We start from the raw sequence: 15969 nt of genomic DNA, 5'->3' as shown, positions 1-15969 counted from the left end.
CAATAAAAAGTTCAGGGTTAAGTTAAATTGTTGGAGTATCTTCACAGTGTAGATGTTTTTGCATGGTGGAATAACAACATAATGCAATGCAAAGCCACTGAATCAGTGTGACTAAAAATACTTTTATTGCTGGTTTGTGCAAAATTAAGTTACATTGACGCACAACACCACCTTCTAATTTCTCACTTGTTTTGATTTCACAATATGATTCCATTCCAAACTCCCTCCAAAGCAGGGCAGGAGAGAATCTGTTCCAGTGCCATTTCTTGCTAGTTCTCAGGTTTGAAACCACAAGACTGTTTTTGCCATGAAGCTATGAGAGGATCAGCTTCAAGTCGGCATTTATCCCACCTTTAATTTGACTTGTTTTTCACATCCAAGACCACAGGCTAGCTGCCAGCCGAGATGGCACTCGGTCCCAGCTACCATGTGTGGGTGCATGTGTGTGGCTGTGTCTGAGCAGTGCAGCTAACACTTCACCACACCCTGCCTGTGACGTCCTCAGCTGTCAGTGTCACCTCAGTTTTGACCACATCCTTAACAACTAAATAACACTGCTGCGAAAACCCAAAAACATCACTAAGCTACTGCTGAGCCACAAGTAGAAAACAGATGCATTAGGGTAAATGTCTGAAATTTTAGTTCTTAACACTTTACTAATCAACATTGGCTGTAGACTTTTAGTCTTGCTTATATTAACATTAAATCATTCGACTCTGTTTATGCTGAAAGTGGGTGCTCAGAGTGACAAATCACATTATCGAACAATTTTGCAGCGTTGCTGAGCTTTTTAGACTCTTTTAGCCCATTGTTTTGGTTTTGCAGCCACCAAATTAACTACATTGTTCAGTCTCAGCACTCTCATTAGCCTTATTTCAAGCACTAACATGCACCTGTTTGCCGTGGAAAGCTCTGATAAACCCACTGTAAGCCAGTACCAAATGGCGTGGGACAAATTTAGCGTCTAGCTTATGAAAAAAAGTTGAACAAAATTTGCTAATTTAAAAATATAATAGATAAAGACCCAGATGTGTAAATAGGGAATTGTTTGCTGACATGTTGGACATGTTATAATGTCCTAATTTTTCAGGGCTGCATGTCTGTTTTTCTTCCCCCAAGTAGCCAAAATAGATAAATTAAAAAATAATCCAACTTTAAACATTCAACCCAGCAAACGCAGCTGATCTGTGATGCTTTACAGCCAACACCTAACACACTCCCTGCTCAGTCTACCCACTATTCATCTATAAAAAGAAACCATGAAGCTTCCCAGTGCTTTTTTAAGTGCTTTTCAGTATCCCTGCTCTCTCCACAGCTGAGCGACTGCCTTACTCTGAGGCTCCGTTCACACCAGTAGGTCTACAAACCCTTCACTGGTTTGTTAAACTGACCACAAGAGCCCAGATGGGTGAAAGCACAGACAGGCATTGTTGTAAACTGCCAGAGTGTAGACGGCCAAACTTTCGTGAAGATCCTTGATTTCTTCAACTTGTCTCCACTTTTCTTGAAAAAAAAAAATGCTTATTTGTGTGGTGTTTTAAGCTGCTCTTTACACATAATTAACTTGTCAATCGGACAATGTGGCCAGTGCCATAGTTTTTGTGGGTGACACTACTAAAATGAATAACTGCAAATTCGCACCGTTAATCAATTGCTAGCTGTCTTGACAGTGGTGTTGATTTGGTCGTTAGCGAATGAGCTAACAAGCTTGATAATTGACAGTTAGCCACTGTGACTGACTATATCTAGCATGTTCTCAGCTGTGTATGGTATCTCCTGTGTTGTCCAGCACTGTTTTCACAGTTTCACAATTGCCTCCAGTAAAAACCTCAGGGACCTGCTGCTGTCTCAAGCTTTTACCAGATGTGTGTTTAGCTTGCTGCATAGCTGTGCACCTCTGTGAATAGTGTGGGTGGAAGGAACACTAATCTATATTAAAAAAAAATCACCACAATGACTGTGGATACTGGTACTGAGTGTTGAGCCATGAAAACTAAGCGCATGTGCACACACAGATGACAACAGATCAGCCTGGTTCAAGGTTTTAAGAGCGACTGGCCAACAAAGGAACTGTGGGACTCTACAGTTTTTTTTACACTGGACATTTCAGCCAAACTGGCAACAGCTGCTGCCGCCTAAACTCACAAGCTACCTACATACAGAAAGACATGTTGACACAAGAAAGACTGCAGCGCCTTATCATGTTAGTCACAGCTATCATTTCTTCAGCGGAGCTGTGTGCGTGTCTGAGTGTGTTTTGCCTATCATTGGCACTGTCCACCTGGGGATGCATCAGTACCCCAAGGGTTTATGTAGATATAGACCAGTCTGGATAAATGGATGGATGGAGTGGATGGAAGAGGGGAAGAGTGAATATAGAAAAAAAAAAAAATAGCTACTTGGAAAATGTGTGCGCTCACGTCAAAGATATATAAATTTACAGTGCAATGGAAAACTACTGGTAAATCAGAATACTGAATGTTCCTTGACAATGCATAATGATATATTGAGTTGTCTTGGCACAAGTAAATGCTCATTCTGAATTTTGCATCATACATAGGAATTGTTATCCTACTTAAACCCCCAAAGATGCATGAGCACTCTACAAATTCATATCCCATAACTGGATGAGTGATTACTGTGGGCTTGCTATAGGCCACTGCATACCTTTGACAATATAATGAAGAAAAAAAAAAAAAAAAAAAAAAGACTTTCCTTTGGACTCCCTCCCCCACTCAACGTGATTTGTTAATCCACAATGTGATTTACATTCATTTTAGTGCCTGTTTCTTGACTCACACATGACGATTATCTACGAATTATTTTCATGGTAGTTGTGGAGCTCTTTCTAAATTGATAGCTTGACGAATGGGGGCTAGTGATTAAAACTTCAAAGGGTTTGTGGAGGGATAGACGGATGAGTGGACTGATCAGTGGATGAATTAGTAGGCACTGGAAGGTGGGCAGGTATTCTTAAGGATCTCTAATATCAAGTTAAAACATGGTATATTAACGGGAACTGGATATCATGTTCTAAGATGGTGCCCATTTTCAGTAAAAGTTGCTCATTGGTTGCATATGCCATAAGAGTTATTTTGGTCTCCATGTTTTTGGGCTCATATGGACACAAATTAGAGTCCTTCTCTGGCGGAGTTGTCCGACTACCCACAAAAACAGTATGAATGACACAAAAATAGTGGTAATACAGCTGTTGGAGAATTTTTAATCCTTGTTGGTCCTAATGGCTCAAATTGTGATATTGCAAAAGAGTAATTTTAAAGTGTTTATGATGCTCAGAAAGATGCATTAATAGTTTTACAGCTAATCATTGAATGTGGTAAAACATTTGCACTTGCACCGTCTCCTTTAAGAGAGCTGAAAACTGATTTCATTAGCACAGACAGCCGTTTCTGTTGAATAAATACAAGACGATATTGATAGTTAAGCAATTTTAGCTTCCATGGCTAAACATAAAAAGAAAACAGTGCCATCACTGATTTCCTATTATTCCTAGTCAAGAACTCTGGCAAAAAAGTCAACACCTCTTGAAGCCGTTTGAGATATGAGTCTGTCTGGTCGTAAGTCTCCAATGACTTGTGCTGTGAATGTGTTGACAAGAATCAGCTGTGAGTTGTATGAGACAGGGATTACAGGCTTTTTTTTTCTTAACTTGTGAATAATGGGCTGCTGGGTGGGTGCCTCACTTTAATTTGACCAATACTGTTGCCCCATAAAGTACACAACCTCCAACATATTGTGTACATTGTGATTATCCTGTCATCGGCGGATTAATAAGTAATCTGTGCTGTATATTCTTGTTTTGTACCAGGAGATCAAAGAAGGTTTAAATGGTGATGAAATCCAAGAAATAAACAAAAAAAATCACCTCAAAACTTCTGGAGTATAGGCTATAAATAAGACTATAAAAAACATGTACTGGTTAAAATGAGATGTACCAGCATACCTTTAGGCCCGGCAGGTCCAACGTCTCCTTTTTCTCCCTGAATGCCTTCGACCCCAACTGACCCTTTAATACCACGAGGTCCCTGGATGCCTTTTTCTCCTGTAAACCCTGAAACACACAAACACATACAGGACAGACCTGAGTCCCGTAATTGACAAACGGCATACGCGTAGTGAAACTGGTCTGGTGTTAACACGGCCATCAGATTCTCCTCAACATGAGCTGTGACACTAAGTGCCTTAGCTATCGTGGATTTTATCTGCTCTACTCTGTTAAGGGAATTTGAACAAAAATATTTAGTGCAGATTTAGAAGAACGCTACTAAATACACCACACCTGGAGTTGGTTGTGATTAGTTCCATTAAAAAAAAAATAAAAAAAAATAAAAATAAAAGCCAAAAAAAATTTTCTAAACTCTTTCGGCATTTGAAGTGGAAAGCATCCATTCAAATCCCAATCCATGAATTAGAGGAGTTGCTTTTGTAGCAATCAGAAAGCAATGTAACATGGATTTTGTCCACACTCAATAACCGATTTAGGTAAACTTCAATGCAATAGCAATTTGAAAACAAAAAGTAATAACATGAGAACTTTATGACCACATTTCCAATAAGCCGTGTTGCTTCCTGTCCTTCCTCCCCAGCCTGACATAACCTAAAGAAGATACAAAGATGTTGGAGATAGTGTTAATGTTGGTCTCTCACTCCTTCCACCAACTGCCAATTACTCAATCTCTAACAATTTGCTGATGCTGGAGGAAATGCAGTCTTTTGTTTTGTTCGAGGAAAAAAAAAAACATCCATCAGATTTTCTGCAAACTCTACTACCCCGTGGCACACAATGAGAACATTGTTTACAGTAAGCACCCTACAGTGTCTCAAAATAAATGTGGTAATGAGTTATTGATTGCACCGTTGAAATAAGCAAAATCTTGTCAGATGTCATCGTACTCTGATTTGCTCTGTTGTGACTGCTCAGTGATCTGAATTAAATAATTCGACTGAATGCATTAGAGCCAGAAACACGAAGTAAACTGATGACGGCTATTGTCAGGTTGTCTGCGGTTGTTTCTTTGCTGCAAAGGGTCAATAATTCCCTCCTCAAATACCCGTTGGGAAAATGCTATCAGTCATATTTTGGAGCCAGCGCAGAAGCGTTCTCTGTGTTTTGCCGGACAGTCCAACTAGATCGTTCAGCGAGTCCATAAGGATTTTTAGAGTCTGGATGTGATGATGGATTCCTTTGGCTTCATTGTAACAGAAGTACATGTGCTGAATTGCAAACAGATTGTACTGTAGGCTTGTTAATAGAATGTTTTTTGGGTTTTTTTTGTGCTTTTTTTTTTGGAATTAATGTCAGTCAGCAGGAAAAAAAAGAAAAAATGAAAAATCACTCAGTTTTTCTTAATGTCATTATGTCATTTCTTAATGTCCTGTAATTATACAGGTTTACCCATAAAGCATTCCAGCCTGTATCTCATGTTGGCTTTTTGTTTACAATTTAGACTTACAATCTCTAGTTCCAGTGTTACTGAAAGTATTCTTTAAATACTTTTGAGTATAAATGTAACCTCCCCTACTTCACGTGACAGTTATCCTCAATTAATTTATAAGACATTTAAAACAAACACGCTACGTCCGTACGTTGTCCTTGTCACTTCACCACGTAATATCAAAAATCTACATTTTCTCCCATAATTCTTTCAGAAGCACATGTATACGATATGCAGACAATCATAAGACAATGAAAACACAATATTTAGGGCAACAGACTTCGATTCTTGACCTTTTTACTATTATTTGCCCACAATACTGTTCTTCTATAAAGGATAGGTCAGGAACGAACATATTGTAAATGAATAAATGTCTTAAATGCAACTGTGAAACATTGTCTAAGCTCAGACCAATCTTTGAAGCCATACTGGCCTTGTATGTAAACAACACTTAAGAGTTTAACACAAAGACGGCTGACAGTGAGTCTGATCGCCCAAGTGCAGGAAAACCGACATGTATTGCTTCTCTGTTCGACTGCGGCTGCGTTTTTTACTTTGTGACGCATCATGCTCCTGATCTGGGTCTTTTCAGGTTGGCGGTATTTTGGATTGACTCCAATTATTTCTGAGTCTAATACAAACCCGTTCTGATTGTCGTCTGGTTCATTTCAAGTCAGGTCTCCGCATGTTTGGGTTGAGGTAGCTCTTGCGTGGGTCTGTTTCAGATCAGGTCGTGAAGACCTCTATGAGGAAACTTCTAACCTTAAATCTAATGGCGGTATTTGACTGGACTGCAACTGATCATGCAACAACGTGTTTTTTTGGCCATTTTATATACCATATTATGTTTATTATTTAATACACAAAAATCTTATCATAAAAGAAATCTTATTTAGCTTATATTGAACTATGTAGAAAGATTTAATGACCTATGGCTTACATGCTGTTTTTGGAGATGTTTTGGGTAACATCTGACTGGTTGGAAATAAGTTAAAGATAAAATAGCTCTGATCCAATAAAAAAATTCTTGTAGCCCATAACTGTTGAACCCTATATAAACTGACCATCACCAGTGAGAGTACTGATTAAAAATCCTCTTTCGTAAGGGATCACTTCTCTCACTAAAGAGGGGGGTTTCCTTTCAGTTTGCTGTGTTTTCATGTGAAATAATAAGCAGGAATTTTCTTCTTTCCCTGCAGTTAAAAAATCTTTTTATTCACTTTTTCCTGGAACTATGGCAGCGGGGGGTGTCCCCTTTCAGCAGGAAGATAATGCTTCTTGGAAATGTCATGTGAGAGTTGCAGTTAATCGGTCAGGGAATGTGGGGCAGATGATGACAGGAGGAAGGGTGATGATTCAAGAGGTACCAAGCTGGAGGGGGTCCCAAAACATCTGGAGTCACATTGTTGTTATTTGCATTTTACAGTACTGTGTGAAAAATAGTCATTTCATGCTACTGACGTGCCAATTCTGCCTGGATGAGGGTTCATGTTGTGGTTTTGGCGGAATTACCTACAAGACAAAGACAGATGACCCGTCCCACTGGCCTTGTCCACACCCTCTCTGAAAACAAATCTCCATCCAAACTCTAAGGGCCTTGTTTTCTTAAGTGAATTTATATGACCTTTTATTCTCTGTGCTCACTGTATTTCTAATGTAACTGAATTTTATCACAACAGCAGAGTTTTCAAGCCACTTAAACCTAAGTCCCATTGTGTAAAAAAAAAAAAAAGGAAAAAGAAAAAATGCTTGTAACTCAAAATTTGATGTTTTCATTAGACATGTACGGGCCGGGTAAATTTTATGAAATATGGGATTGTAGAACCCCTCCAAAAACCATGCTAGTCCACAACTCAAAAACTTGACATTTCTTGACGCTGTACTTGTGGCATTTCACCGCTTCACTTTCATTAAATCACAAACATCAAGATTTAAGTAAGATACTTCCAAAGCTGCACAGCGCTTCCAGGGATTTGTTTTCAGAGGTCACCACAGACGTGTGGAGCACTGTATGGCATTTAAACTCATGAACAAAATTCAAATGAAGGAAGTCATTTTTCCAATCTATGCAATAAGCCAGTTTATAGTTTCAACTGCATCTCTATGCTTAACTCTGAAAGGCAGAAAGAGTATTAAAAAAAAAAAAATAATAAAAATCTGGTCGGCGAAACATCTATCTGGGTGAGCCACCCCAATAAATTCTACAGTACATGTGGTAAATGCTGTGTAACACTTGACTCAGAGGTTTTCAGCCTTTACTGATGTTAGGTTTGTTTGACTCTCATTTCACATCCTGATATTATCACCACCCCATTCTTTAAGACCTGTCAAGTTGTCATGAAAGTTTGAGAATGCCTTTCAAAGCTTGGAAAAAGCTACAAGTTGATGATACAGTATATAATCTAGTCTATTTCGTTTTTTGTTTAACCTCTATTCAACCTGGTGGGTCCCACTCAAGTTGAGACCTGGTGAAGACAGCAGGATAAAAAAGTTGCGGAAAATATAATACAGTATCAGAAAACAGGCGAAACAACAAAACAGGTAATAATACCACAGAATTGAGTGATTTACAATAGACCTTAAAATAGTCTTGGGTTCCGCCAGAGATTGTGTATTAGTCTTGTAAACTCTACTTGATGCACCTTTTTTTATTTATTTGTCATTGAAATTGTCAACATTAAAAGGGTTGTCAACGTGAAGCCTTTAACATGAATTCTACTGGAACATAGGAATGGATTTGACCATTTCGATTATTTTGAACTTTTTATGCAATTTAGCTATGAATAAATACTTCCACTTGTACCCACCTCTCAAGCCAGTCAACCCAGGGGCCCCAGGGAGCCCAAGTGGTCCAGTGTCACCCTTCTCCCCTTTCGGTCCTGGAGGCCCTGCAGAAAGAAGGAAAAATAGGGTCAGAGTTGACAGAATAATTCATGTGCCGCATGATGCAAACAATGGAAAATGCTGCCGCAAAATTTGTCATTTGTAGAAGCCGTTTCGGAAGTTGTAAAATGTATGGATGTAGCAATGACCAGGTCAAACATCGGTCTCTTGCTGATTGGTGGAGAATAATAAAGTTGCGGCGGTGGTGGTGGTCATAATAATGAAAAGGAAGTTGAAGAAAGTGTCGGTTACAGTAGACAAATTTGGTGACGTAGCAAAGACATTTTCAAACCCCCGGGACGGATGTACACCTTGACACAGAGCTTTACGCTCCAGCTCTCCAGCTTTACTTGTAATTCTTTACTTGAATTGTAAAGTAAACAAGGACTTACTGATAATCCATTCGGAGTTAAAAGGTGTACAGTTTTATAGGTTTTGATTTAAAAGTGGTATTTGTACAAAAGCTGCTTTATTACCTTTTCAATCTGTTTACTTTAATTTACTGATTTAGACTGAAACAGTAATTTACAACATCTTCATGAAAAGTAGTTCGTTCTCATCCATTCAAATCAGTTCATATAATTGCTGAACAAACTGAAATTATGGGTGGCAGGTTAGGTGTCTGGCTTAAGTGTACACTGAATAACAAACTACTTTTTGCTGTTCTATAACGCCAATGAGAGGGGCTTTCATTCCCAGGGAAACACTTTTTTTGGAGCGGAATTGATGAGTTTTATATTTAGGGAAGCTGCAAGACGGTTTTCTTTGGATTAAATAAAGGTAGAAATATGAGAGGCCTCAGTCTGCCCTGGGTCTCTTTATTATTACAAAAGGATGGAGTATTTATCATCAAAGGTGTTGCCAAAATTATGGCAAGAAAGAATCTTGTGGATTATCACTTGAAAAGGGAAAACATGGGACAGAAATTTGTTTCTGAGAGCAACATGTGAGCCTTTAATTCCTGCAAATAATGATTTTATCACTGTCACGAAATCTCGTCTCTCTCTCACACAAAGACACACACACACACACACACACACACACACACACACACACACACACACACACAGAATAAAGGCCAAACTAGGCCTTACAACTGGTCCAAGGATTAAATCCAAAAGTTTGTTGTACTTGGATCGTTAGTGAAAAAAAGCAAAATAGTGAGTGAAAGAGAGAGAGAAACAGAGAGAGAGAGAGAGAGAGAGAGAGAGAGAGAGAGAGAGAGAGAGAGGTCTGGCCACAATGGGAACCACATGTTTAACAACACAGCTTGTGGGAATGCTTAGAAATTCAGGGCTTGTTACTGTCCAGCACATGTCCAGCAGTTCTGATACTTCAGAGCTCTAGATATCTTAATTTGCAGGTTTCTGTTGCTAAGAAGCTGCTGACGGATTCTGAGATATGGATCTGCCTGCTGCTGCCTCGAGCTGCTTCACAAACACATCCACTTAACTGGTAACAGCAGGTCATGGGACCGTGAAGAAGGTTACATCAAGAGAGGAGGCTGTGCGTCTACTACCCACTGGAAGTGTGTGCGCTTTGGTGTTGAGGACGGGCGTACAAGCTGATGAAAACTATCCAATGTGAGGACCCTTACAGGTTTTCAAGTTTATGTTAGAATAAGAATTTATAGCTGAAAAATGTAGTCGGTTAATTGATTAGTTGAACAGAAAAAAGAAAAAAAACAACAGAAAACAGAAACACAACAATAACAACTGATTTTTTTTTTTTTCTTCTGCTAACATTACAGCAGGAAGCATTAATTCAACAATATGATGACATGCTGCATCCTCAGTCAGCCAATCAAAACACAACAAATTACTAGGTCGAATGCAGCTTCTTCATCGTGCTAGCATTTGTGCCTTTTTAATGGAAGCTGCAATTTGACCAGGACGCAACTGTTCTGTCTATTCTTTTTTTCCCCAGAGTTAGTTAGTTAAATTTCACGCCACTGTTTCTAGAGAGAAACAAGCCTACAAAACAAAAAACAACAGCCTACAGCCATGCTAGGGGCTCTGTGAGACTGCACTCAGGCACCGAGGTGCTTACCTTCAGCAAGGTTAATGACAATGTTAACATGCTAATGTTTTGCAGGTAATTAGCACTAAACATAAAAGTACAGCTGAGGTATTTGGTCATAAACCCTTAAAGTACTGGACAGACGAATGTCATGGCGACCCACTCAATAGTAAGGATAAACGCCAGGTGATCACCAAAGTCATTAGGATTAATCCTTTAGGAACAAAAGTGAAAATTTTCATCTGCTCTTGTCTAAATGAAGAGTCGGTGGTTCTCAAAAGTCAGTAGGATTCAACCACTGGGGACCACGAACGTCTGTACAACATTTCATGGCAATCATTCCAATAGTTTTTGTGAGTTTGGTTTAAATCTGATCAGTCAGGTAAAGTTGGGTAGAAATTTTGCGGCCCGTGAAGACATGTATTTCTAATATCCACCAGTGGAGATGGTATAGTTCTCCTTATTTGTCCACACTGCTTTCTTTTGTTGTGATGTTGGATGTGGACTCATTCACTAATAACTCCTTCAACACATTCACTAAAACTTCAGTTTACTAATGTCACCTCACAGAATGCCTGGATATTTGATTCCTAAAGTCTGCCTTTCATTGCCATTTATTTAGAGCCATCAACACTTTAAATTGTCTAGTTTTAAGGTTCTAGTTTCATCTGGAGGGTCTTCAAAAAGTATTGTAAAACAAAAATGTGTGTGTGCATGCGTCTGTCTGCATGCCTCATCTTTGGAAAACGCATTTCACCCCGATGGTCCTGAAGAAATTGTATCCTCGATAATAGTTTGTTTTAGCAGAGCTTCAAATTATTAATCTCATGTCTCTCAGAGTCCTTCTTGTTCGTTCAGCTGACAGTGTTTCAACAATAACAGGCTGAGTGGCCCCTCCAGGATTAGCCTGAACACATCTGAGAGCACCAAGTCCAGGAATACAACACTGGTGAAAAGTGCAGGCACCTCCATCCAACATCCAGTTTGCATAACAAATATACTGTGAGCTTTTCTTTTTATTTTTCTTTTGCACATGTGTAAGAGTCACACAGTCTAGCAGAGATTACAACACAGTGATGTGACAACGTGTATGTTAAATGTATGGGGAGATAAGGAGCGTGTTAAATTCAGCACAATGATGAGTGACAGAAAGGCATTCTCAGGGTTTATGCTAGTTGAGGATACAGGATGTTGTAACAAAGAACAGATGGACAAAATTTCGGTCATAAAGAGGAAGTCCCCAGGGTTGTGTCAAAATTCGCTCTGATAGAGGATTTAGAGCAGTATTTCTACAAAGTGTCCTGGATTTTTAGGGTGATACTGAATATTTAATCACCTGCAGTAGTAAACAGTCAACTTTTCTCAGTTTTCTTAGTAAAATTCTCCCGATTGCCTGCAAAAGCAATATATAAAAAACTGGCATAAAAAGGAACCTCCCACTGTTAAGAAATGGATGGACATACAATAGTAAGAGATTAATATGAAATAGGAATAGAGGGGGAGACCTTTTCCTGAAAAATCAGAAAATCAGAGATTGCCCTGCTTTGCAAACAACAACGGGCACCATCACGTATGGATCTGGATAAATCCAAGGATAATATGGACATAAAGTCAGCAGACCAAGAACTGTATACCCCACTTGGTTTCCGTACTTGTTGATGTTTGTTTTCCCCTTCCTCTTGTAAAATATATTTCATTGGTTGCAACTAAAAAGTGTCAAAAATAGAAAAATGACTGTGAACGACTGAGGTTATGTGTGTAAGCCAGCCTCAATTGCACCGAGGAACTCTTCACTAGTTAAACAAACATGCCACTCAAAATATACATTTAATGGTCACCTGATGACACTTAGGCTGTAAGTGTTTCCAGGCCTCACCTCTCCTCAGATCAACTTGTAACAAATGACTAACTCAAGAACAAACTCAGCCTGCAGCACAGCAGCTGTCAGCAACAACAGATCATCTGTCCAATCCTGCACTTGACTAGCGCTTGATGAAAACCCTGTGATGCTTTTCTTTGGGTCTTTTGGATCGAAAAATCTTAATATAATGCTGCCAATCTGTCAAGTAACAAGTTGTTTAAACTCCTGAAACTTCCTCGAGGTTCAATGATGAAATGACATGCAAAAATTAAAAGAATGCAAATGAGAAAAAAAAAAAAATGAGTGGGTGTACACGCAACAACCGCCTTGAATAAATTTGGGTCTTTGTCCTTGGATCCAAATGTTAGAATTGTTCCTCTTGGGTCGAGTTAGCGAATGTGAAAATCAAATGTCCTGACAAGACAGTGACAGTTCAACACAATAACTACAGTAGCTAACCATAACAGCACAGAAATTCAATGAAACTATCAGGATGTCTAGACAGCCATGTTATTCGTTTAGAGAGAAACACATTCAGGCATTCAAAGATATTGTTGCTTTCATCAGTGCTTTTAAAAAATATAAAAAACCTTGCAACTCTTTGGGTTATTGACGCTTTAGTTTGATGTATGGTGCAGATAAATTTTTTTAGTTCCAAAACATCAGATTGTGGAAATACTGTGCAAATGTTTCATCTGAGAGCTATGATACTATCCTCTCCCGGAAAAAAAAAAAAAAAAAAAAAACAGCAATAGTTTTTCATTAGAAAGCCTAAAATGAACCATGTTGTCATTCTGAACCAAATAAGAAAGTACTGCAACATTGATGTCAGGTAGTAAAAGGTAGACTATAGGTACATGTCAGTGTTGGAGCCAGGTGACAGCAACATAATCGTTCATTTGAAGTCATGTTGTGTCCACTCTATGAAAGTAGGTCTAATATTCACTCTCTTTGAGCTCTGTTTTTGGTCTCAACCAACTTCCAGGGGAAACATCGGGCTTTTTAGCAGCCAACCGCTCTACTATGTTCACCAGATAGTTGTTAACTTTGTCAGTCTGCTATTTTGGTGCTGAGCAAGTAGTGTACAATTTTTAAGGAGCTTCTCCTGCAGAGAGTGAGATTGAACCTTACAGTAAACTTGCGGGCCAGACAGTTAAACAATTACATCGATTATAGCTGTTTTAATTAGTTAGTTTAAGTTACTTAAACTTAACCATTTCATACGAATTGAGTGTCAGCAAAGGTCTACACTCACATGCACCTGAACACTCACTCTCTCTCTCACACATACATCCACACACACACACACACACACACACACACACACACACACACACACACACACACACAGACAAATACTCCTGTAAAAGTGAAAGATAGATGTGAAACCCAAGCAGAAGGCGTTTTCTGTTTATGCCGATTGAACCCTTACACCCAAGTAACATGGTAACGCACATAGAGGAGAAGAGTGGAGAAAAGGAGTTATGAAACATCAAGAGGGAGGAGGAGGAACAAAAATATGGCACAGAACATGAAAAGAAAAGAGAGGGGAATTCCACTCGCTGAGGGCACGGGCTCACAGTTATGTAGTCATGCCATTTCACCGATATCACAGTATTTTCTTTACGATACTGGGCAATACACTCAGCATTAGCATTGACTCTGGAGAACTCTAAAACTTTGTGGGAATGAGCTCATACTAGTTAAAATGACACATCATACACTGTAAAGCACACAAAATTCAGGTAACAGATAATGAGAAATTTGAAGTAGGTCGTTATTTGGGGCTGTCCCCTTAAAGCCAATGAGTTGATGCATGAGTCAAGAAGACCCCGATTCAACTTGCATTTTTATGAGTGGACACTGCACTTTTGATAGAGGACTCACAGTGCACAGAGCAATGCAGGAGCGACACTGCGGCAACCTGTAATCCTTACAAACCGAGTTGCAGCTTAAAATGACTGAACCACAAAACTAACTGGGATGGAAGTAGAGACGGGTAGCTTCGAGGGCAGCGCACGAGGCAGGACAGCACGACTTGTTTCTGTTGACCGCTCCGATACTCTCCGCTCTGGTGTCCAGCCGGGGGCGCTGTCAGCAGCTCGGCAGGAGAGGAGGATTTCTTAACTGAGCTATGACCAAGATGCTGACTTTTACTTTGTGTAAATGCGTAGAAATGAAAAATATAGATAAAAAAAAAAATATGAATAAGATCCCGCAAGGCGGGGGTCTAATAAAAGATGCTATGAGTTACATTATGGAAATCTGATGGAGTTTTTGGGGTTTGACTTTACTAGAGACCAAAAGTGAGGATATTTTGGCTTCTGCTGCACTGACTTTTCAATCTGCGTTTTTACAAGTGATGCGGGTGCAATAATAAATGACCGGAGAACCCCTTCAATCTCTTTTCAACTGGGATTCAACTGTTGGAAAACTCTTGGTGTGTTCTGGAGTGGAGCTCCTCTAGTTAACTGACGCTACATCAAGCTGTTCATTGAAGTAAGTATGTTTAGAGCCCGCTTAAAATGATTTCTTTCTAATGATTTTATACTTGTGATCTAACACTTGTCCAAACACTGCTCTTAAACTGACAGAAATCTGACCACAAGGTACATTTAGGAGCTGTTCTGGAGCTTCCAATCAAATCACACGTTCTACTTACGGAGATGGAGTTTGCTACTCTTAAACAATAAATAAATTCTGGTGGAAGCAGTGCCATTCTTCCACAGTTTAGCTATTTATAACATCAATTCCCAAAATATTGTTATTGAAAACCCAGATGTCAAGTGACTAATGAGACACAAATTGGTGAAGATCTTGTGCGTATGGAGCGAATAAGTTGTTATTAAAAGCCTCTCATACATTTGACCTCAGCGGGCAAATGCTACTGTAAGTAATACCATGTTGTGTAATCATTTACCACCTGGAGATGCAACACATTAGACCTCACGCAATATTTCAAACAGCTTCTCTTGTTTCTTTATTATTAACAAAACGTGTAACACGTGCGGCATGAACAGTGCGAGTTCCAGAGGAACTGAAGGCAAATTAACTGAACAAGAAGAGCGGAGAAAAGAGGAGGAATGAAGAAAAAGGTGGCATGAAAGGAGAAGGGAACAGAACAGAGGAGGACAAACATGGATAGTGATGTAAAAGTTTTCTTGGCTAAGGTGACTGGGAGCTAACAAAAAAAAACAAAAACAAATGGGCTGCAGAGCTGAAACTAATGACAGAGCTGAGTGGTTGAGCCCTTCATTCTGGATGGATGGTCTAAATTTAACCCACAATTGTTTCCAGGCACAGGAGAAACGGCCTCCCACCCACATGTGAAGCAGACACAAGATCTGGGGTCCCATTCGGTTTTAGTCGCCATCCATCAGCTCGGGCAGCGTCCCCTGCCAGCATTACATCATGACATACCTATTCTGATTTTAACAAGCCAGGGAAGTCATTTGGTACACTGGCAGTGAGAGTCGTACCAAGTCGGGACTAATCAGCTCCGAACAGATTTGGAGGAGGAACATTCAGAGTTGCTCAATACCCCCGGGGTAGTAATCCCACAGTGTAAAATCACGTTTGCACGCTGGGGTCACTTGCATTCAGTCCCACTGCAAACATGTATTGGCTCAGCCAATGTAAATTATCTTTTTGCAGTACTGAGATCCACCCAATGGGATTCATTATGCTAAAAGTCAAGGTTTTCACATTCTGGTGCTGTGCTCTCGTGTTTTTCGTGTATTGTTACTCCGG

The 15969-nt window shown here is 39.5% G+C and overlaps 1 protein-coding gene across 3 annotated transcripts in view; it reads right to left on the bottom strand.

The window, feature by feature from the left end:
• scara5 (scavenger receptor class A, member 5 (putative)) overlaps positions 1–15969 on the bottom strand; it is an 86458-nt gene that overhangs the window by 25463 nt on the left and 45026 nt on the right. For all 3 annotated transcript variants that reach the window (XM_040125196.1, XM_040125195.1, XM_040125194.1), the window contains 2 exons: positions 8264–8344; positions 3965–4072 (listed from right to left, as the gene is read on the bottom strand). In XM_040125196.1, coding sequence (XP_039981130.1) covers positions 3965–4072; positions 8264–8344 — 189 coding nt within the window. The remainder of the gene's footprint in view (positions 1–3964; positions 4073–8263; positions 8345–15969) is intronic.

Source organism: Xiphias gladius, chromosome 4 (assembly GCF_016859285.1).
Source record: "Xiphias gladius isolate SHS-SW01 ecotype Sanya breed wild chromosome 4, ASM1685928v1, whole genome shotgun sequence".
NCBI classification, from domain to species: domain Eukaryota; kingdom Metazoa; phylum Chordata; class Actinopteri; order Istiophoriformes; family Xiphiidae; genus Xiphias; species Xiphias gladius.
The sequence above is the reverse complement of the archived record's forward strand: the minus strand, read 5'-3'. Positions and strand labels throughout refer to the sequence as shown.